We start from the raw sequence: 23,808 nt of genomic DNA on the forward strand, positions 1-23,808 counted from the left end.
ATCATTAACTAAGGCAGTCTCTGTACCTTTAGTCTGTGGTAAGCTGCTATAGAGACAAACCCTCAGAAAAATGACCAGTTGCACCACAACAAGGAGCTGCAGATTGAAATAGGCTATTGAAGGACATGGGGCAGAAAAGCCTTTTCCAACCCCACTGCCTTCTTGTGCTTCGAATGCAGTAAAAGCAAGAGGTGACATAGTAATTTTCATCATCTCTTGCTGGAAGTCATGCTCCTAATGTAGTCATGGTCCGTGATGCTCTGCCTCTAGTTCTCTTATTGACCAGATTGTATCTTGACTCTAAACTCAAAAATGCATGCTACTGATAAATATGTTACCCACCTGTGTTAGCAACGTAGGGAGTTTAGGGCAGACTCCTGCAAACTCCACTCTGAAGCGTTTCGGTTTGTTTAAGCCAATGTAATCAGCACTGGGTTTAAGTGGCAGCGGCTGAAAGCACACCTAGCCTAGGTGAGACCACGGTGCTACAACCAGCCCTCTGTCTAGGCGTGATGCTCAGAGGACATAAGTATGCCCTCGTTCTGTGAGCCCAGTGTCTTTGTCACCACTTGGGGACGTTTGTAGTGTTACCTCTGGAGGGTCTCACTTCAGCCCCAAGGAGACTGGTAGATGCCAGCAGCAAAGATCCTGACCCCAAACTGCACTCCCCTCAAAATGCTCTCGGTGTTAACAGATCTTCCTGTAGACTCTCCCGGTGACTTTATGAATAACCAAGCGCAAACAAGGCCTGACCTGGGGAATTCGAACTACCTTCCAATGCACCAGGCTATAGGAGGCAAGAGAGGCAGATGAACTGGGTCTAAATTCTTACAAAAGATTTAAAATTGGGTTCTTTTTAATGATGTTTTGGAAAGAGAAGATAACTGATGTGCAGTTGTGAGTCATGTTTACCACAATAGAACAGGGGAGAGCATTTCGTATGGCGCTGAGAGCTTTAAAACGCTTTACACTGGGGAGCCTGCTTGCCTGTGCCTGGAGATACATACAGGCTTTGCAATTAGTTGGCCTCAGGTGGAGGAGGCAGCAGGAATACGTTTGGTAGCCGCGTCCTGGGAGCTGGGGGGGAAGCCGGGATGCAAACAGGGTGGTGATAACAAGTCTCTGCCCCCGCAGGCAGGAGAGAGAAAGAGAGAGCCGAATTAAGCCTCTTTGGAGAGTGAGGTTAGGAACAGGTAGCTGCTAGCTTCTTGAAGGGAAGGCTTTGGAAATGTAGAAATACAATTTGTGTGTGGGTCTCTGGTTGCTGTTGCATGCCAGGCAGTGCAAATGGGGGGGCTGGGGGTCAGCAGGGAGGCTGCTGGGCACCTTCCTTCAGTGCTGACCCACTTCCTACTGTTGCTTTCTACAATTACAGATTTTTTTTTTGTTTGTTTCTTTGCAATGTTAGAGAAACAAGGAAGTAAGTTTCTTGTGAAAAACTAAGAAGTGAAGATTGCACATTCATAAAACGCCACAGAATTTTCAGCTATTCCTTAGTTCTGCCTTGTATTAATGACATTTAAAAGCGCTTGTCGGAGCATCTTAAGAGATGTGCTGAACTTGTTGAGATTGGTTGATTTTTAAAATGATTGGATTTGAAATCTGTGATTTATAGTGCTTCATTTCAGAATAATTACATGATCTCTGCATAATTTAGTATTTAAAGTATGTATTTATGAGTGTTTTCATGTCATCTTTTAATTCACAATGATGGTCTCCTGTAGGAAGCAAGGATTAAGGTTTTAATGATAATTTTCTATTTAAAAACACACCATCAGCTTTTATCTATAGCTGGGCTTTTCCAAAGATTTCCCTGCAGGGCCAATGTCTGTAATTCTTTGTGCCCTGGAGATGTCTGTCTTCCTTGCATTCCTGGACTGAGGCAAAGGGATGGGGGCGGCTCGGCACTGAGATCTCTGCCTCCCTGTCCCTGGGCATGGAGTTGGGGCTCGGTGCTGTGCTGGGCAGTGTACGTGGAGAGCCAGCAGCCTTGGTACGTGACTCAACGAGCTGCTGCCCGGCTCGTTTTCCAGCTACAGAGCCTTGTTGCAGTCCTGTTACCTCCTAGTCATAACATGTACACTTTGAGAAAACAACAGCACAAGCTTGTTCCCATGCACTCGTGGATCCGAACGCTCCTGCTCTTTGCAGTTTGCAAGAACTGTAAGATCCTTCTTCATCCACTTCATGCTTTGCTTATTGTGGAGATCAGAACAGCAGTAGCTGCTGTCTTGGTCTTCTTCTTGAAGCCCATTGATTATTTCCAGCTTTGGTCTTAATCACCAATAGTGGAAGGGGCGTTTCTTCAGGGAGCTAATCAGTCTAAAAGCCTGGGTCAGCACAGCACGTGAGCACGTTGTACGGTGCCTAAATGCCAGAGACGATTGCAATTATTTTATTGCAGAACATACCCAGTTATTCACCTTCAGTGCTTTCTTCTCTGGAGTTACAAGTTGTGGTTGCTCTCATATTCTGCTCCCTGGCTTTTGCTATGGACTGGTTTGTCCATGCACTGCAGCTTTTCCGTCTCCCCAGTCTTATTAGTTTCTTATTAAATTAATGAATTAGAGCACAGTACTATCGCAAGTCCTAAGTTGAACAGCATTTGAAGCAAGGTTGCTGGAGTTCTCTCTTCTTTGTTTTTCTCCCTTCCATTTTTACTTAAATGTGCTTAGACTACTAATGCTTGAAAAAGACTGGGAAGAGAAGAAGTGAAAAAGCCAGCTGATAGGGGGTTTCACCAAGCTGTGAATAAAAACTAAGCTGTTGAGATAGATCTCCTCTGTTCAGGGGTGGTCCAAGTAAATTGTAAGGAACAATTCTGTTTTCTCAGAGGCTTTGCAATTTATCTATTTGCTTTAATCAGCGCTAATGTCAAACGTGCTTTGATTCTGCTAAAAGCTTTTCAGCAAAACAAACTGAAAGCCCTAAGTTTTGGAGAAAGTCACAGTCTTCTTGTAATGCAAGTTGTAACGTTTTCCTTTTGAGATTTATGCTGTTTTATAGAACAGGCAGTGCTACTGTGCAATACATGTGTCATGAATCCTACTGTGGTGACAGTAACACAGATAGGAAATACATGGCACATTATTTTGACAGACTGAGGTGATTTATATTTTCAATTTGTTTAAATGGCCATAATGGCTATAGTGAGCTTAGCTTTGACAGATGTACATTCATATTTCAGTTCTATTCAAGACCCCATTAAAAGTCAAACTGATTTCTGTTTTAAAGCATTGATTTTTATCTATTCAATGTTTTCTTGCCTGCTTTCCAAATGTCGGACTTACAAACACGAAGTCTTGCGACATCAACTTCACTTCCTCTTGGAAAATTGCTAAAACAGCTCATTTTTTCCTTTGGAAACCTGATTTTCTGGGAAGAGTTGCTAAACCTGAATATTTTTAATTTTTATGGGAAGTCCACAAGAATCTTGAAAGATGATGAGTTACACTGTATAAAAACCCAGTGATATATTCAGTAGCTGTGAAAGGGAACAGAGTGATTGTTTTGTAGAGGTTATTTTAAGTAGAATATCTTGTATAAGGAGAGAGATTTTTTGAGGCTTATTTGTATAGAGACTGTTACCAGACATTATTTATATATGGGAAGAAGTGATAAATGTCTGTATCAGTATTACCTCATGGGAACATCTCTTGAGAGCCCACAAGCTCTGAATTTTCTTAAAGTCCAGGCTGTGCAGGGCAGAGCTGGGACCTGGCCTAGTGGTAGAGAGACCACAAACCGATGAGCTTTGCCACATGTGGCTGGAGGCCCCAGGGCTCTGACACTGCCGTTTCTGTTAGGCGGGGATGGCTTTGTCTCCTCCATGCGCTCAGAGATCAGCATGCAGAACTCTGGAAAAGAGGGAAGCTGTTACCATTATGTGTGGTATTTATTTAAAGTAAGTTGCTCAAAGTGGTTGGCGTAGGCTGCCTGGGGGTCTCCGAGCACAGAACCACCAGTGCAGATGTATGTAATTCCTGTGCATGTTTACAGCAATATAAGACATGTGATTGGTCTTAAATTCTTCCAGCATACCTGATACCAAGCTTGTTGGAAGGTGTTGGGCTTTATTTATTGGTTATTGTTACCAAAAGAGCACGGTGTAGGTGTATATACGTAGGTGTTCCTGGTGCTAGTTCAGGAAGGCATGTCTAAAGAGGTCCAGATGACCTGCTTTATGCTCTTAAAACAACGTAGCATCCCAAGCTAATTCTACAGTTGTCTTATTGCTTTGTTGTTTATGTACGTTTCCGAAGACAGTAGATGAGACTATCACAGCTATATAGAGAAACGATGTTTATCGTCACGGTGCAGCATGACCTTATCGTTCATAAGTGACATTTTCTCTTCAGATAATGAGCACCTTTTTATTTAGGCCAGAGAAAACTCAAATTCCTTGTAGCTGGCTTCTACAGCCCATCAGCCCTTTACAGATTATGTTATTGTAATCGTTGCTGAGACTAGTTTCTTCTGCATTCTGCTTGCTCTTTGGATAAAGCTCTTGTTTCTGAACAGCAGAGGGGAGCTGAGAGCCAAGAGGTCACTCTCAAGTCTTCGTGACCATCTGGGAGCTGCTGCGCAGCACAAATGCAGCCATTCCTACAACAAGTGTACATTATATTTAACCTCTCTTTGACAAAGAATGAATTGAGAGCAGTTTTGGCATCTGTCAGCCCATGATGGACAAACAGGCTGGTGATGCCCTGATGTCAGCCCTCCTGACACGCAGGCAAAGGTGAAACCTCCTAGCTCTTTATCTGCTTGGTTAAGAAGAAAGAAAATTTAAGCGTGAACCAAAGGATAAAACCCCAAACTGTTCCCAGTTCTTATCCGCAAATATTTACAGAAGAATATTTACAGATATTTATATATATACAGAATATTTACAAATATTTACATCTGCCATGCCCTGTGTTGCCGTACCCTGGTGCTGCTGCTTGATTTAATTCCACCTGCAGCGTTAGGTGCGTGCACTAACCGCATCCCGCGCAATGCCCCTCCGCCTGCGAGCGTGCCTGTGGCTCTGAAGCACGGCTCCCAGCCGCAGAGCACCCAATTCAGTACATCTTGTACCTTTGTGGTGGGAGCTAACAGCTGAGATTATCTTGGCATTTGTTCTGAATTCATTCCTTGCCTTGCCAAATGGAGATCTTTTATACTTTACAGCACGGCTTTGCTAGACAGACATTCAGGAGCGAGGAAACTCAAGGGTTTCTAATGGGACCATCAGGCTGTTTCACCTTTTGCCTTGTCAGTCTGCATTTGCTGGAGCGAGAAGCGATTGTGAGTTGCTGGATTGCTTTCCTGAAATGAGTTGCTGTTTGGTTCGCTCAGAGAAGATAAACACTCGCATCTCAAAAATACCATCCTGTCTGGCATCTTTGTTGGCGGTCTCAGCAGAAGGGCCAAGGGCTGAACGGACCGTGGTTAGGATAAAATTGCAGTGCTCCCTCTGGAGTTAATGCTTTCAGATGAAAATTGAGAAACACTGATGGGGCAACACAAGGAAATACGCACTTCTCTTCCTTTTGCTGTGTCTATTTTATTGGATAAACAAGGGACTTCAGCCCAGATTGGTTAATCCTGCACTTTCCCTTCACAGTAACTCACGCGAGTTTTTACAATGTAAATTAAACCGATGGTTGGCAAGCCCAGAATATACATCACACCTGTGCTATGCAAGGGTGGTTTGTTTAGTCTTTTATTCCCATTGTTGCAGGTGACTTTTTTTTTTGTAAATCTGTACAGAGGTGGCATGGGGCAGGCCTCTGTCCCACAGAGAAGGCTAGGGGCTGTTCCTGGGCTGCTGTGGGCAAGCACCGTGTGCCGGGCAGGATCTGCCCTGGAGGTGCGAGGAAGGACTTCCCAGGAGTCACAAAGGGCTGTGCAGGTAGCCAAACACCTTGGAAAAAGAAACCAGAAGGTCTTCTGCTCCTTGGATTCTGCGAGAGTCCCTTTTGGGCTTTGAAAGAAGGATCACAGGATTAAGAGGTGTAATTAAAAAGGATAATTGAGTTGGCTGCTTTGATGGATGCTGGAAAACCGAAGACTGGGAATGTTGTGGGCATTCGGACTAGATGTGGGGAAAGAGAGAGTGAGTGGACAGGATGCAACAAGAGCCATGGAATAAAAATTGCAGTTATTTCGAGAAACAGTTACTCAGTCTAATAAAATGGAGTTTATTAGAAATTTTCCCGCAAATGCTTTCCAGAAGCCAGATTCTCTCTGGGAATGACTCACATTCCTCCAGCTTTGTTGTTCAAGTATTTTCACTTCTCTTACGATGCGGATGGTTACTTAACTTTAACACTTTGATTCCACTCCTGTTTTGGATGACCCTTACCACAAGCCAGCTGCATGAACACTTCCAGTGCTTTACTTTAATGAGTGCACTTAATGGTGTATGGGACCCATTATGAAGAAAAGACTGGAAATTAGTCTGAGGTGGCCCACAGAAGCTTGAGTTTTCAGATAAGAATTTAGTGATAACACAAAAGCCTTCTCAGAGTTGAGGGGATCTTCAGGGCATTCTCATTCCTGAGTCACAAGCATATTTTTCCTGTCTACTCATGACTTTTCTACCAGCCTCAGCCTGCCTGCAGAAAGCGGGTCCATCACAGCACCCACCCTGAGCGCTGCTTCTGTAACCGCAGCCGAACAAACTTCTGCACCCAAGCCAGCACCGCAGCTGGCTATCGCATTGTGCATGCGGTGGATGCTGCCTGGTACCTCTTTTTCTTTCTGTCCCTGCTTACCTTGAGAGTAGCACAGCTCCTAACTGATGCTCTGACAGTTGTGCGCGGCTCCTCCTATCCTTCAGCCCTCTGGAAAGCTAGAGTCAGAAATGGATTTGTCCACTTCATACATTTGAACTTCATCATGTGCTTATATCCCTCCCTCCCACGCCCCATCCTTTTCTGTTTCTTTATCTTTTAACCACATTTGTCCTACCTTGTTAACCACCCCCTTTCCAACAACTGATTAAGCAATAACAAGAAAAACAACCCAAAAACTTGCTGTTTCCTTCAAATGCTTGCTTTGAATTTGCTGCCTATTTATGGATCATTCATTTAAGCCATGGTGGCAGTCAATTAGAAATGTAGTGAATCCTTCTTTCAAGAGTGTGCCAAGAGAGGATCCTTTTAGTTGGTTTGCTTTTTTTTCCAATGATTTTTGCTGAAGCTTTTGTACTGTGCTTAAATCCCTTTGGGATTTGTTTACTTTGAATATATTCTTGAATAAAAGTGGAAAGGTTTTGCTCCTATTCAGGGAGGTTTAGGGGAGCATGACCAACGGTGTGCAAGCATGCCTGATTTTATCTGAGGGTGGTAAAAATGTATTTCACACAAATTTTCCTTCTAGTTTTCATCTTGGAGGGATTTTTTTTTTTTTTTTTTTTTTTACTTTTTCAATGGAAGGACTGTCTCTTGGTAGAAATACTGTTAACCCGCTTTTTTTTTTTTGCCCTAACAGTCACACGACCTTAGGCAAATTCTGCCACTAAATCCTGTCCTGCTTGTAGAACAACAATGATGCAGTACAATATTATAATTGTAAATTGCGATTGCTTCTGTAGCCTTGCAGAGGACGCATGATCCTTGTGCTTTGGTTTGTCCTTTTGTTGAACAGGGTTGGTGCTAATCATCTGCGGTGTCTTCTGGAGAAGTGTAGTAAGTTTGTACTGGCGTATCCCAAACAGCGAGGCAGGAGTTGTGGGTGAGGCACAAGCACACCGCAGGTGAGATGTTGCATGACACCTACATTAATAAGCTCGGCTGGACTTTTGCTGAGTCCATGAGACATGCTGAGGTACGGGCTGTTACTGGGTTTTTTGAAGTGAAGTTTTTTTTTGCAAGGAGGCTGGAAACCACTGATTCATGCAGTACCTGGAGACACAAGCACTAATGTTCTTCTGCAAGGGTAGGGGCTCGTTGTGGGTAGGTATTTGCTGGGAATTGAGAGTTTTTTTTAATGCTGTGTGTTACTGGTAATCACTAAGGTTGTTTTTGCTTTTCTAAAATAAATTTAGAAAGCAAATACTGTTTTCAGTTGAGTCTCTGAAGGGTGCTGGATTTGTCAGAGCCTCTGTAAAATAGTTTTAGCAGCCAGTACCAGTGCTAGCTTTTAAAACTTTTTTGATTTTATTTCTTTATTTTTTTTTTACTCCCCTCAATGCTCTGTATTTTTGTGCCATGGTAGCCTGGCAGGACAACCAGGAGAAGGCAGTTTCTTCTGTTGGGCTGACCCAGAGACCACGTATAAAATTCCAAGAGAAATTCCTGCTTGGCCTCCAAGTGTGAGTATAGCTTCTGCTTTGAAAAGGAGAATCTCTCTAGTAAACTTACCTTGCTGACAGTGCTGTACAGACAACCCATGAAAATCAACATGCAGGACAAAAGCAGAGAATTATGCTATTCATTTTTTAATCTCACCTCCTGTGATATGACTTGATTCTTACTCTGTGCCCTCCTAGGTCAGTCGCATTTAGAGCAGCCGTCAGAGCAGATCAGCTGTGCTAAGCACACTGTGACATTTGGAAAACCCTGTCTGGAACAGGAATTGAGCAGCGTGCTTCTGCTAATTACAAGTGCTACCTTTAAAGTGTAATGTCTACCTTATTAAGCAAAACCCAGCTACGCGCCCGGACTAGAGACTGGAAATACTCTCGCAGCAGAGGAGACAGGTCCTAAACAAACACAGCAAAGGTAATACAAGCATTGCTTCGTCAGAGCAAACATTGCACAACCCTGTCTGGAGGGTGAATGTTGTTTCCTAGCAACTTTCAAGAGTGTTTCAAATTTGTGTGAGACCCTCTGAGATTTAGGCACTTTACCCACGATTCTGCTGGATGCCAAAAATATGCTGGCTGTAATTTCACAAGCCTTTCTTTCAAGGGCTGTGCTGCCTTAAACCTTTCCCTGACCTTCATTTGAGCTAGCACAACCTGTGCAGTAGTACAGAGAACCAGGATGACATCAAACTAAGTTAAAATTAACCCAGAAGAAAACAAAGTTTTTAACGTGGATCCTCGCTTCCTTGGTGGTGGTTGCTGGCTGGGAATCTCACAGTGGTTGTGTTGGGAAGTGTGCTGCATGTCTGAGGGGTGCTGCTGGGAGCATGTTGCATGGATTAGCAGTGAGAAGTGGTTGGGAACAGGCCCATGGCACATACACATCGTAAGAGACATCTTTTTGGGACCTACACTCTGCATTGCCAGCTGCCAAACAGCCTCGGGCAGCTTGGAGGAAGGTGCTGCCATTCAGTGCTTAGGGGTGCTGTGATCAGTACGAGTTGTTCAGTAGCCTTCTTTTAATAGTTAAAAGATTTGTCGCAGCTAAAGTGGCTGTGATATTAGGAGACTATAAAACAACTGTGCTGCTTTTTAGTTTGGACACTGTTTCCTCCAGGTACAGACCTTCAGGCTGGGGTCTAATCCATGCACAAAACCCTCTTATAACTCATAAGCGGTTATTAATGTTTCTCTCAAATGATACTGGCCACCCACATGTCTCCAGAAGCATTGCCACCTCTAGGCTATGGTGGTGCAGAGACCTCTCCTTCTTGGCAAGCAAGAGGATTGTCCAGGTATTCAGTTGTCAGCCCCTGAAAAGAGAATGCTGGGTTGTGTTGATGGACTGACAATATCTCTTTATACATTGAAATTAAAAGTGACACAATCACATAAATCATTGTAACAATACTGTATGCAAACACAGTGCCTGGATTCAGAGTAGTTAGGAGATGACAGTGAATTGGGGTGAATACCCTTATTCTTGACTTTGAGAAGTGCACTGACAATGAATCATTCTTAGTGATGAGATACAGCAGTGCTGACTCATCAGGCTGAAATTAGAAGGGCTTTTTTAGGTGGAGATATGTAATTCCACCATTTTTTCTGATGAATGGATAAGAGTGAACATTTTTGTTGGCTAATTTACAGACTTCATCAACTAAATGTCATTTCTTTTTCCCTAGCTGTCAAACCTAGCTGGAGGCAACTGACAGAGGGAGGGAGAGCCTAGATTCAGGGAGGTGGCGCTGGAAAAAATGTACCATGTAGGATGACTGGCAGAAGATTTCACGATTTGGTAGAGATGTTGGCAGTCATCTTGCTACCACTTCTAGTCTATGAGATTCTCTTTGATTTGGCGTGTGCTAATGTTTGCTTTCATTAGGATAGGGGTTTTGAAGCCTGAAATCATTCTGCTGGTAATCTAAAGAAGGACAAAAAGAAGCTGTCATTGGAACTTTGCCAGAAAATTACAAACAAATACACAAACAACTGTTACCCCTTCCCCAGCCACCTTTGTCATTACAGCTGATAGCAGGGGATTACATCCCCGTTAGCTCCTGTGTTTCCTGCTTGTAGTCTCTAGCACAGCGTCCCAGTTCAGGAAGGGCTGATGCAACCTGAAGAAAACATTGCGCTCGCTGGATCCCGGAATGACTTACAGTACCTGTTTTGAAGATCACTGGAACAGTGATGGTGAGACTGATTCCCAGAGACCCTACATTCATTTCAGAATCTGGCGCTGGGATCCCCCCATTCCAGCTTTAGAGATTTGATTACCGCACAGTAAAATTAATTCTGTTCAGTGTTCTCCAAAGGATTTGTATTCCTTTTTATCCCTGTGGAATGGCCTGATGCTCACCTAATGCTGTTTTGTTACGCTAATATATGAATAATCTGGCTTACTTCTGGCAAGAGATTTGTGGTCATCCCTGAGAGAGAGAGATTTTATGCCAGGTTATCTTTCTACTCTTGGGTTAAAAACGTTGCTAGGGGAGCAGCAAAAGAGAAGGGACTCCGTGCGAAGATTGCGTACTCAGCTGCTTCTCTGAGGTAGGAATATTTGTGAGCCTACAAGGAGAATATTAGTGGCAGAGGCTTCTCTGATGGGTGTTCCAGTGATGCGGAATGATTCCTTTGGAGAGTCCATCAGCATCTGGGAGTCACCGGTGTGCGTCCAGGAGATGCTCTGCTGGCTGACTGCGGAGTGCTGGAAGCAATTGGCTTGGCAGAGTTTCATCAGTCAGGCTGCCCTTTGCTGTTGAGGAAGCAGCTGCATGCTCACATTTTTGTTTGGCAATGTGTTCTCTCCCTAGGGGCTGCAGCACCGTTTGATTAGGATGGAGAAAAGCAGACCTATCGCAAATATGTATTATATTCCAGCAGAGCTTTGTTAATCTTTTGGTCTCTGTGTTCTGCCTTAGGAAGGTGCTGAGTGAAAACGCCAAGGAAAGCCAGGAGGAAAGGAGTTGCTCAGCTGTTGCACATGAGTCTTGCCTCAACCTCTGTTGCAGTTCACAGAGTAAAATCAACAAATGCATGCTGCTGTTTAGAAATGTTTGCAAACCTGACTTCTTGACACATGAAAAATCTAGTAACACCTGAGCTCCTTATTTTCCTCCCTACCTGCACCTACCTGCTTTCCTGTAAGTGTTTCTGTCTGGCGTAGGATGCTCTGGTCTCCGGGGACTCATCCCTTCCTGAATATAATGTCATTTTGCCATTTCCCCAGCTTGCTTTGGTACTGTGTTCCTTAACCAATGGTGTCTGCCTGGGAGATTATGTGAACAGTGTTGATGGAGTGGATTTTGAGAAGTTCAGGATATTTCTTTGAGTTCTGTATTTTATTGCAGTTGTGAAGGTCACCTTTGCTTTGAGGATCAGGGAGATTTGGGTACCGCCACCTCTGGACGTGGAGGTGCTGAGTTGTGCTCTTAATGTGGTGCTTAATCCTTTTGCTGCCTGAGTGGTGTGGACCATCCTGTGTGTTCTGTGTCAATGATAGCACCTTGAACTCAGAGAGTACTTTCTGGCCAAAGATACTGGATGGTTTTACAGAGTGAATATTATCTTTGCATTGGGGGGTGAGTGTGAAAGGAATTTTGGAGAGTTTAGCAATTTGCCCCAGGCGTCCCAGCAATTGTTAGGCAGAGCGAGAACAAAAGCCAGGTCTCTGCTGCAGAGCTATGCAGCTTACTTTGAGGTAGGTGGAGTGACTTGCCAGGAATAAAAATCTGGGTATTTTTTTGCTTGGCATTGTATCTTGCATCAGTTGTTTCACAGTGGCTTTGTTTGCACCCCTTTCTCATAGCTCAACCAGTGAGAATTTGGTGTGATTTCATTATAATAAACCTCCTGTCGAGAATTCCCGATGTTACTAAGTGACTGTCCCTCTCCAAACAAAACAGAAGAAGAGGTATTGGTCTGTCCTTGGGACTTTAGAGCAAGAGAAAGATTTGGTTATTATCTCTTTGTCCAGTAAATCTTGATAGCGTGTTTGACAGGAGCTCATATCTTGCAGATGTTTTCCCTGTATCTTCAGTAATTATAACTATGACTTCAGCACTTTTTCAATTTGCAGTATCGTTTTTTGTGTAGCACCCTAGAGTCTTTGCTTTATTCATACTTCATTTTGTTCACCAGCTGCTTTTTGTCTCTCACTTGGGGGCGGCATTTCACTGCTGCACATCCAATCTAGTAGGCAACTGGTTCTCAGATAGACAGCAGCTCTTGCTTTTTTGATGGAAATCACCCTTCACTGCTCTGCACAGAGCAGTAGCCTTTGGTCCCTGGGTGTTGCAGTTTGCGATCCGATGCCCAGGAGCACAAGTCCTTGGAGATACAGGGACATCTTCTTACAGGCATTCCAATTTCGTGTGTTTTATGTCCTTGCTTGGGGTAAATTAAGAACAACTAAATCACATCAAAAAGCATATAAGCAGTGGCCTGAGACACCTACTTTTTGTTGTGCTCTAAGCCTATCCATATGAGATAAATTACGTCAGTAAGTAACGGTCTCTGTTTTGCCTTTGCAACTTTTCTAAAACTCATTGTCACTTCATTGTATACTAAATTTATGAAAAGCTTTCAAAAGTCATTGGGGAATTTTCCCCTCCACCTTTGCCCTAGACTGACTGCTGCCACCTACCTCCAGTCCAGCTCCTGTAAAATAACATGGTGGCTGTGAGGCTTCTGGGACAATACCAATGGTTATTTGTAGCTGTTATTTCCCACTTTATATAGGATGTGCATTTGATTTTAAAAGCAGGAGAATTTTCTTGAGAACAGCTGAACTGAATCCCTAAAGCAGCAAGGCGTTATTTAGCAATGTCTGATACAAAACTGTCCTACTGATTGTGATCTCAAATGATGCAATTTTGCGAAAGGTCAGTAAATTCTCCTACAAAGCATCAAAATAGTGGTTTAAATTAGAAATGACCATTTAACCCAGTGTAATTTTGGAGTGCACTTTAGAGCTGCTAAAACAATACTGTACTGCTACCAATCTGCAGTAATGGTGTGCTAATGGGTTGAAGGCGGAAGGTATTGGCTAGCGTGATATAAACGAACAGATAGCTTTAAAGTAAAAACAGGCAAATGCACGCCTTAACTGTTGGAAGTTGAATCCCATGGGTAAGATTTCAGATTGAACACTAATGAAAATTTCATTTCAGCTCTCACAATGTTTTAATATGCAGGTTCGCAGTATGCAAATAAACTGAAGTCTGACTGCAAGTGGCTGAGTTACTTCTGTCACAGTCTGCCACCCCCATGAGTAAGCTGTCTGTGGCTTTTTTTTTCTGAAATCAAAGTTTTCCTCCTGTTTTCACTACAAGCCAGAATCTTGTAACATATCTGTGTGTCTCTAGTGAGAGAATTAGTGATTCCAACCATCTCTTCAAAGTGTTTTCATGACATCCCTCTATTGTTCCATGTAATTTGTAAGTGCAGTGCACAGAGCTATATGTTTTTAAATTTGTGATTGAATTCTGAGCGTTACGATCAGTGCTTTCCTTATCAGAGTCATCCTGGGGGTGCAGCCATGTTTTGGGGTTTCCTTCTGCATTTCAGCTGCAGCTTTGATGTATAGTATTCTACCTGCATCTCCTGAATCAGATGGAAAGAGGTGGTGATGTGCTTTTTTTTCCCCTCCTTCCCCAGCTTATGCCTTCAGATAAGATTTGCTGGCTTGGACCATGTTGTAGGTCACCTCACACTAGCCATACACTAAGGCCATCTAGCTTGAGCAGAGGAGCTTCATCTTATATCTTCTTTGTAGGTGATTAGATTTCGTAAGTTATTGTGAAATTACCCAGGGAACGGGGGTGGGGTAGCCAGCACAAGGAAACTGAAGCGGTTATTGGGCATGTTGGGACGTATACGGTTCCGTATTTCTGTGATTGGAAGCAGATACATCCTTGTAAATTTGTGTGCTAACTTTGTTGAAGAGGAGAGGCAAGAATTTATCTTAGGAGGTAATTAATCTGAAATAGCTATTAATTAACATTATACCTAAATTTGCCAGTCATCACACTTGACTTGAATTTGCACACAACTGTTGCATATCAAATACTGCTAAGGATAGCTTGGGCTTTGGCAGGCTGTAAAAATGCCATGCTTTGCAGCTGCGGTATGGCTCTGCCAGGCTGTGACCCTCCTCCTCTCCCCCCCGTGCCGCTGTGCCTGCCCTCCCAGCACGTGCCTTCCCTTCTGGGGACCCGCACTTTGGATTTATAGCTGTGCAAGCACGGCCCGGGAATAGGCGGCCGTGTATATTCACAGGCATTTCACCCTCGTGGGAAAGAATAAAAATGACTGGTTTTAATTTGAGGCACTGAAAGTGCTGCGTGTTTCTCTCCCTTGCAAAGTACCTGCATTGTCTTGGTGTGGCTGTTAAGATAATCATGGTTTCTGATGAAAGCAGAAGACTAAAATGATGTTTCGCAATGAAGGTTGTTTTGATTTATTCCCTGCATGCAGCACACATAATTTTGCTCCCATAACTCTTTGAAGCAAGCTTTAATTTTGTGTCTTTGGTTGTTGCTGCTACTGTGCTGTGCCATACCTATGAGCTATTTAATGTGCAGCATAGAGGAGTACATTAATGCAGGTCCACAAAGAGAGCGCTTCGATTTGCTAATTGCTTGTAGAGCGGCGGGTATTGTTGCGGAGAGAACGACCACTCATTAGAGACTGAGCAGCTCATTTTTTCTGACAAGTGAGTCCCACATCCGAGCTGCTTGCCTGTGGGCCAGGGCAGTTGGCTCACGTTCAGCCCCCTGAGGAGGGCGTGGGGCTGCTGATGCTGCTACCACCTGCATTGGGATCGCCGGTTTGCTTTGGTTTCATCCCCAAGACCCTCTCCGACCAGCCTCCCTCAGCATCACCAGAGCTGGAAGAGCACTGCTCCCGACCCCTTTGCTTCCCTCCTGCACACCTGCTGTTTTCCTGTGTTTGTATTTACATTGGAAGTGTGAAATACAGTGGAAAGAGCTACAATTGGAAGGTATAGGGGATTAATTATTGATGAAGGGAAGCAAGCTAAGCAATTCAGAAATGTCTCCTTGGGAGCTGAATCAGTTCCTCTCCTTGGAAACTGTTCCTGCTCCTTCCAGCCCCAGCTGCTGTATCCTGGCAAGGCAGGAGCACAGGTTATCTTTCCTTCCCTGCCGCTCTCTTTTGAGGATGACAGCAGCACTGACAGTAGATTAGACTGTGTTGTCATGTAAGATGAATGTTTTGAATTGACAAACCCTGTTTTTTTGGAGGCTTAAAGTAATTGACTGAATACTTCAGAGGATTTTTTTTTCTGCTTATGCTACTTATTTGATTTTCTTTACCTGTTTGTGCTGCCTTCTGTGGGCAAATCGTCCTTTACATGTATTTGTATATCTGATTCTTAAACTCGGTATCTGTTTGCTTATCAGATTTCTTAATGCTTGAGCTCAGTGATCCGTGGGAATTTAACATGTGTATTAAGTAATATGAAATTCCTTGGAGCTTTAAAATGACTTCTATGCATATCCTGAAAATGCAACACAAGTTTTTCCTACTGAGAGACTCCTGAGAGACCAAGGTGAACGTGTTCAAGCTAAAAGCAGGTAAAACAGAGTGGAGCCACGTGTACGTAGGCCATTGCGTTTGCCAGCACACAGCTCAGAGATGGGCCTGGCAAACTGCGCCAGCATCTGCTGCAGAGAATGCTCCCCACCTGCCCGGGAGTGAAGGACCCTCGCGTGCCGGCTCCCTCCCTGCCCACCTGCAGCGCCTCAAGCTCATTGCTCATGCGTTCACTGGCTGCAAGTGGGCAGAGAGGATTGAACTGAGAAATCCACCAGTTCGTTCCTGGAAAGATAAATTACAAGAAGCAATATAGCAATATTTCTTTCAGGTCCTTCCAAGGCCGCCCAGCGGTGCCGGGGCTCAGCACATCGTCCTGCGCCGTGCCAGAGCCCTCTGCAGCCCCATCCTTAAAGTGCCGTGGTGGCTGGCAGCTCCTCCAAGGCACTCTGATTAAGTGAGGTGTGGGGAGAAGTTCAGAGCCTAATTTCTTCTTCATAATTAAAAATGCGTGCATCTGTCATGCTGCTGGTGATTAGGTTGTATTTTCTTGTGGCCTAGTAGGAATATGGCAGTGAATCACTTTGCAAGCAGCTGTCCTCTAACAGCTGAGCTAGGTTCAATATTTGATTTAAGCTAATAAAAAGTCCGGGGTAGGGCTAATGTTTACAAACTGGATGTGATAAAGCATTCAGATCATCTGTTTCACAGGCAGGCAGGAGCAGGTGCAGGGGACCCCAGTGCTTCCAGCCCCGGGGCGCGAGCTGCTGTGCTGGCGGGGTTCCTGCGTGGGGCTGTGAGTGCCTCGGCCAGGCTCAGCTGTGCTGGAGGAGCCTCCTCCTCTGCAGCTGTGGGTCACATTGTAATGGCTCACAAGGCATTAAATATGTCCCTTTTGCTCTTCTGTGAGAGTTGTAGTCAAACCATACATTTAAGAATCTTTTAATCTTCATAAATCATTTCTTCTAGCAATCTAGTAAGCTTAGTTGCTGTTCTCTGAATTCTCACTAGTTCAGCTACTTTTCCCTTTGAGATGAGCTGCCTAGAAATAAATGCAATGAAGAAAACCTACTCTGTGATTTAATTCTTATCTGATTGCTTCTCCAAATCATATTGATCTGCCATTAGCAAGCTGCAGTTTTGGACTTGCTGTCCAGGTTTGCCTCTAGGTCTCTGTTGGCGTAACAGCTTGACAGGTTTGTATTTGGTTATTTTCCCTGAGACATATTATATTTAAGTTAAATTATGGACTATTTCCTGCTTGCATTTCTCATTTCTCTCATCCCTTTGTATTATTTCTTTCCTGCCCAAAAGATTTTGCAGCCTCTTCCTGAAGTAAAATATACAAGGCTTTTTTCTGTCCTTTTTTTCCCATGGATTTTATCAACACCTTGTACTTTCAGACATTCTTATGCTATCTAGTTAAATGGGTTCCTAGGGTGCTATTGTCTTGATATTTTAAAGAAAAATATTTCCTCTGTGAAGGTGATCCAAGCTCTGAACAGGTTGCTCAGAGATGCTTTGGAATTTGCTTCCTTGGAGAAAGGCAGAACTGAGCTGATCGAGAACCCTGAGCATCCTGGTGTAGCTGACCCTGCTCCAAGCAGAGGATCGACCTGGCCTCTTCCAGCCTAAATTACACCTCGATTCTGTAGAACTCTGTACTGTCTAACAGGAGATTGAATAGAAAATTAACCCACAAATTTAGGAGTGGTAGCTACGGTAGGCAAATACATAATTCTTCACAGCCCTTTGCATCTGCTTCAGGATAGTAGTTCCCATTCAAAGGTCATATACATCTTCATATAGATAAGGCTAATAAAAATACAGAGAAGTCAAGATTTTTATTTTAATCAAAAATATTCTGTCAGTCTTGGGGTGTTTTGCAAAGGCTACGCCAGCATCTCCTGTAAATAACACCTCTGAGGGGATGTTTTCTAATTCTAACGCTGGTGTAATTCTACCTGATTAAATATTAGTGGGGAAAAAAGGCTTTCCTAGCTGTCTGCAAATTTCTAGTTACTTGATGTTTCAGCATCAAACTTGGTGATAATTTGAGTTTTTCTTCTTACTTGCTTGTACGTGCACTCAGTGTTTGGTTGGGACTGGCATCTCCTGCGGTGTTTAATGAGTGTGTCTCATTTCCTTGTGCCAGGTCCCAGACTTGTATTAAAACCCTTTTCCTCCTATTTGAGTGTCTGTTCCTTAAATAATGTCACATCATCCCAGGCCCTACACAGCAAGAATCGGTAACTTTTTCTGTTTGCACTGAGCTCTGGGGACGGGGAGGTTTTGAACTGTTTGGTTGTTTGTTTGCGAAATTAAACTTACGCTGTGCTGAACCCTAAGACTCTAATTTTTTGTTTGCTTGCATTTCAGTGCCGTTGGCCTCCAAAGCTTAATGTTTTCCTTTCCATTGTAATAAACTGCTTGCTGTTTGCTTCTGGTTTGGAAGTAGTACTCAAAAGACCCATTTCATGTGCGGAGAGAGATTGTTAGAGGGGCTCTGAAGGGTTTTAATGAATATCTGCTTGAAATTATGTGAATTAGTTTGCAGGAAGCTTTTTTTTTTTTTTTTTTAGTTCTTATTGTGTTTGTTTACATTGTTTAAATTAGTTTCTCTGTCATAGTTGTGTCTATTTTCTGGGCTTTCTGCTAACTAGAGAAAGGCTGATTGCAGGCTAGCAAAGTGTTGTGAAATAGAAGACGGGAGGAAATTGCACTCAAGTAGTAAATGTGCCTTCTCTTAACCATCTCCAAAATGCTTGTGTGTTTTTTTTAATTCTTTCTCATAAACAAAACTCTGTGAAAGCTCTTCTGAGTCAGGTTCCCATTTCTCCAGAAATTATGAAAGGGTAACATAAGGTGTTTCCACTCTGGTTTGAGGTTCTTTCAATTTCAAACTTTCTCTTAAACAAACAAACAAAAACACTTTGCGTTGAGTCTTTCTCACAGGAATTCAGTAGGGTTATGTTGCAGAGAGGCTTTTCTTGGTATTCTACCACAATTGCAGAGACTGCTAAAATCAGCCACACGCCCCAAAACCTCAACAAAACATTTTCTTTGAAGTTCCCTTCACACTCCCTCTCCTGTCAGGAGTTTTGGGCAAGCATCTTCTTTCTCTAAAATTAAGCATAGGAGAAAGAATTAGATGGGTTTTAGACCATTCTCCACAACTTCAAGAGGAATAGAGAGGAAGCACAGTTCTCTTACTGGACCATCAGACTGAAATTTGGGATTTCTGACCCAGTGGCTCTCCTCTTTACAATAAACCTGTTCTTTCTTGTGTGTGTAGACCACAGGCTCTTTGGGACAGGATTGTCTCATGTAATGGGTTGCTCATAGGGCATAACAAGACCCAGCACTTAAAATTCCTTTTCAGTGTTTTCAGTGCGGTGAAAATCATGTTGCTGCTTTTATGGTTTGGGGGCGGGGGGAAAGGAATGTAGTCATATTCAAATTCTGAAATATGTCCCAGACTTCATTTTCTGTTTATTTATTTATTTATTTATTTTGTCTTGAAGGCTCAGCTGTGTCAAGTTCTGGAAGAAGTGGGGAATCACAAACAAAGAGCAGAGATGGTAAGTGTTCATTTTTTTTTAAATGTTTTACAGTAACATATGCAAAGTTCAGTGCCTTTGAACAATGGATCAGTTCCAAATATTCAGCTCTGAACAATAAAATAAACACTTTAAAAGTTTGTATCACTCTTGCTAGTCTTGGCATTGTTTGTCTCTGCGGTTATCTGGAACAAGCATTGGATGAGATCTAGTGATCTGCCATCCTCTTTTTTTTTTGGCAATTTGCCTTTTTTTGTTTGTTTGTTTTTTGTAACCAGTTCTTGATCAGAAGGAAGCATTTAATTTCGTACTGAATTAACTGCTTACTTTGGGGGCCTTTGATTCAGTCTCAAGTGTGCAAAGGACAAGCAGATGAGATGCAGCAATTACTGCAAACTAGTATTTTATAATGCCTGTTAATTTTCTGCTGGTTTTGTCTTTTTTATTGGCAGTTCCCTCAAGGACCAAAAGTAATAGAAGCCACAAAACCAGGCAGTAGGGAGGTTTATATGTTGTTTCATGACTTGTATATGATTCTTCATATTCAGCATTAAACTGAGGTGTCAGCATTAAACTGTTTTGTGAACCAATGTTTTTGCTGATGGGTGAGTTGCAGGATTCCTGCAACTTTTCCAGTCACAAGAAAAATGTGAGCAGTATCCAAGATGTAGACACTCATTCTCTAAATATATTTTACATTGGGTTAATTTTGTTACTAATTAAAGGGTGGGCATACACCATGGCTAGTAAGTAAGCGCTAAACAGATTTTTGCTCTGGAAACCAAATGTTAAACAACAGTGCTAACGCTAGACTTTAGTCTTCTGCTTACCTCTGCTAAGGCGCTGAAGGTCAGAACTGGTGTGCCCTTGTTGTTCTATTAATAAGGTGCCATACATCTGATAGTTTCTTTTTTTTACTTTGTCTGTGGTCCCCCAAGTAGTTTCAACAGCAGATTTGCATTAATGAGAGAGTTAATTGACTCTGGTTCTGGGGTGGTCTTGCATTGTGGACAAACATTTTTGTATGCTCAGTTACTTTCTGTGGTGATGTGTGATATGTCCACAGAAAACAGAATTAATCGTATTTACTATCCGATCTCGTTACATACTGCCTTGTTACAGTTTTAAATGCTATACAATCAACTTTGTATTGTGCTCTCTGGACATATCAGAGGATAAATTTGCTGTTATGTTTTAAATGTTGTGATGCTCATTTTTTTAAAGCATTTCAAAATTTTTCTTTTTGGCTCATTAAGCCTTGGGTTTGAGTTACTTGTTTGCCTTCAAAAGCTTGTCGTATTAAACAAGCTAGCAGAGAGCTGGAGAAACTGGAACTTGCAGTGTTAAAGCATTAATTGGTGTTGTGCATCATCCATCAGCAGAGGATAAAGAAGCAGTCAGTGTTCAGTGCCTATTCCCAAGGGTTACTCGGTGGAAAACTGCAGATCTTCATTGGAAGGCTTACATCAATCTCACACGAACAGGCTGTATTCTGCGGTGCTCTAGACTATGGTTTGCAGATTTTGAGATGTGGGCTTTATTCAGCGTTTTGAATTTTGTTCAGTAAAGACAAGAAAATATTTTCAAACAGAGGGAGATTGCTTTTCCTCTTTTTCCCTTTAGGGGGAAAAAAATGACAGTAGATAGCTCCTTCTTTTCACTGGTGCTAGATGGTTCTCCTCCATCCCCCAGTGAAACCTCCCTGGTAGGGAAAATGTGTCACTTCTCCTCTTCTGCAGTGTGAGGGGTGGCAGAGGTCTGTCCCCTTTGGTTGGGGCCATTCCATTACCCTCCTGCAATTATACCAGCAGCCTCGCTCTCCTCCCTGCCATTGAACAAAAAGTTCTTTCCTTGTTATTGTTGTTTTTTTTTTTTTTTTCCTCTGTCTAGATCAGTGTCTCACCTGGATGGCCTTATTTTCAGACTAAAGTTGGCACTTCAGCACTTGTTTGCCTGATTTGGATTCCTGGCGGCTCTCCTTCCTTTTCATTCCTCTCCCAATTTTTCACCTGTGATCCATTTCTTGCTGGTTTGAAGTTAAGCCGCCGCGGCTGGGAGGGTGCAGAAAAGCTCTTCCTGCTCTGGGTGCTGACAGATGTGGATATTGCTTTTCATCAGCCGTTCTACAAACAGGCTTATGGCTCTAAGTGAAAAGGAATAAACACCTGTCAGGTGCTATCGTACAGTCTGATGGGTCTTCGGGCTACTTCTGGGATAAACCTCTGTAGAGGTGACATCTCTGCTGCCACCCTGAAGAGTGCTGATGGCTTTCCTACCTTCCCCAGAGCACTGGAAATGAATTAACGTGCTCTAGGGCTAGGGAACTAGCTGGTCGGATCTCATCAATGGGTTTGTTGGGGCTTCTTGTATGCAGCGGGGAGCATCTCAGATGCCCTGGTAAATCATTCTTCACATAGCAATATTTAGAAGTGAAATATCTGTGGGATAAATCTGTTAGGATTGTGGCCTCACAAGATGGCATCTGCATTTGTGCCCTTGGTTGGAGAGGGCCCTGTTTCAGAGAATTGTGCCCATGGGACAACAGGAGACAAACCTGTGCTAGCCCAAGGCACGAGGTCTTCCTAGAGGAGAGCAGGACAGGCTTGCAGCACTCGCTGCCACTCAGTGCTGCAGCACACCGTTTCATTGCTTGTCAGCTAAAAGTGAGCTGACTGTGAGAAGGAAGAAAAAAAAAGAAATGTAAATGTCTTCAGCTAATTGCAGTTGACAAGACAAAGGCAGTTTGACTTTCCAGTATTAATTAGCAAACCCATACTAATTAGCTTGTATAAGCACAATTCATGCTTCTTTCCTTAAATGCAATTAATATTGCGACTGAAGACGTCTGTGGGCTGTGCCGCTGTATCATTAACATACTTTACCCTAATTAGACATGGCCAGTAGTGGCTGGAGAAATGAGTTTGTGATTACAACCATAAAAAGTCCTCTAATATTTTATATCCTTCAGGGAACTTGAACCTAGAATTTCTTTTTTGATTTAAGAAAAATTACCCTTATCGTTGTGCTGTGTAATTATAACAATGAAACTTTGATTTTTCTCTCCCTCTAACCCTTCAGTTATTTATTTTGCTTTATTCCAACGTTGAATGCCTTCTTGTTAGAAGGAAACAGTACCTGCGCAGTCTTCTGAGAGATGGTACATATCAGAGTCACCAGTCTGCTCAGATGACTTAATTTTCCCCCACTTTTGTGAGTGTTCTGTTTCCTTTCTTCTTTGCTGAAATAATGTTTTTGTTGTTGTTGTGTTGTTGTGCCCTAAGCACGCTTCTTTCCTACAATTTTTGTGTATTTATGAGCACTTTTCTGACAATTTTATCAGCACTGGAAGTTTCCTTTATCAAGGGTAGCGTTCAAACGTCTTTACTTGCAGGATGTGCCAGGAGACGGCTCGTAGTGTTTGCACCTATGGCTGCCTGTTTTGTGGTCCCAGGATCTTTCTACTTATGGTATGTTAGTTTAATGCTTGTGGCATAGGGCTAAGGGCTAGCTTCACTCACACCTAAGTATTATTTATGGAGAATGCTTTCCTGATTGTTTCATATTATTCTTTCTTTCCCTGATGGAGGGAAGCAGAAGATACTTCTTTCTAATTTTCATTTGCATTTTTCTTATCCCTACATAGAGAAGACAAAATAGTTTGGCTCAAGCTTGCCACCCAGGCAACAGCTGTGATCCTTGATCTTACACTTCCCTTCAGTCTGGTTCTGTAGCAGGAGGCATTCGTGTCAAGACTTTTTTCCACCATTAATCCCTGAGGGAAGTGAGCCTGGTATTTAGAAAAGAAAAGAAAAGAAAAGAAAAGAATCACCTGTATTTTCACTGCCCTGAGGTGCTCTGGGTATCTTTGGCTTTCTTCTTCCGAAGACAGCTTGGCCCGTGTGGGCTCTGAAATCTAGACTCCTTATTGGACCAAATTATATTTCATCCTTCAGCAGATTAAGAAGGATGGATATAAGAATCAGAAGAATTGTTCAGCAGGGTGGGAGGTAAAGAAGATTTGAAGCCCAAGGACATAGTGATCGCAAAATGAATGGCATAAAATGAATGTCCTTACAGAAGAAATAGACACCTTGAAATGACAATAATGAGTTCCTCTTGCCTTAAGCAAATGTATTTGCTAACCCTCTGCAAAGAACAGGAAACCTTTATTTAAGGGCAGCAGGTCAGGAATAGTTAAGGAGCAAAATCATGTGTTCAGTCCGATGAAACCGTAATGTTTGGGATTAACTTAAATGTCAGCGACTAGCTACATTGATGTTTATCAGGAGGAGTAATGAAGACAGTAAGGAGGATACAAGGAAGAAATCAGCTCAGAGAACACTGTGCCTGATATAGTTGGGACCTGGCTGCTAACTGGAAAGCAACGTGGAA

The 23,808-nt window shown here is 42.9% G+C and overlaps 1 protein-coding gene across 1 annotated transcript in view; it reads left to right on the forward strand.

Annotated features, from left to right (window-relative positions):
* MAD1L1 (mitotic arrest deficient 1 like 1) overlaps positions 1–23,808 on the forward strand; it is a 355,426-nt gene that overhangs the window by 152,026 nt on the left and 179,592 nt on the right. The window contains exon 13 of the mRNA XM_035549239.2: positions 19,381–19,437. Coding sequence (XP_035405132.1) covers positions 19,381–19,437 — 57 coding nt within the window. The remainder of the gene's footprint in view (positions 1–19,380; positions 19,438–23,808) is intronic.

Source organism: Cygnus atratus, chromosome 15, assembly GCF_013377495.2.
Source record: "Cygnus atratus isolate AKBS03 ecotype Queensland, Australia chromosome 15, CAtr_DNAZoo_HiC_assembly, whole genome shotgun sequence".
NCBI classification, from domain to species: domain Eukaryota; kingdom Metazoa; phylum Chordata; class Aves; order Anseriformes; family Anatidae; genus Cygnus; species Cygnus atratus.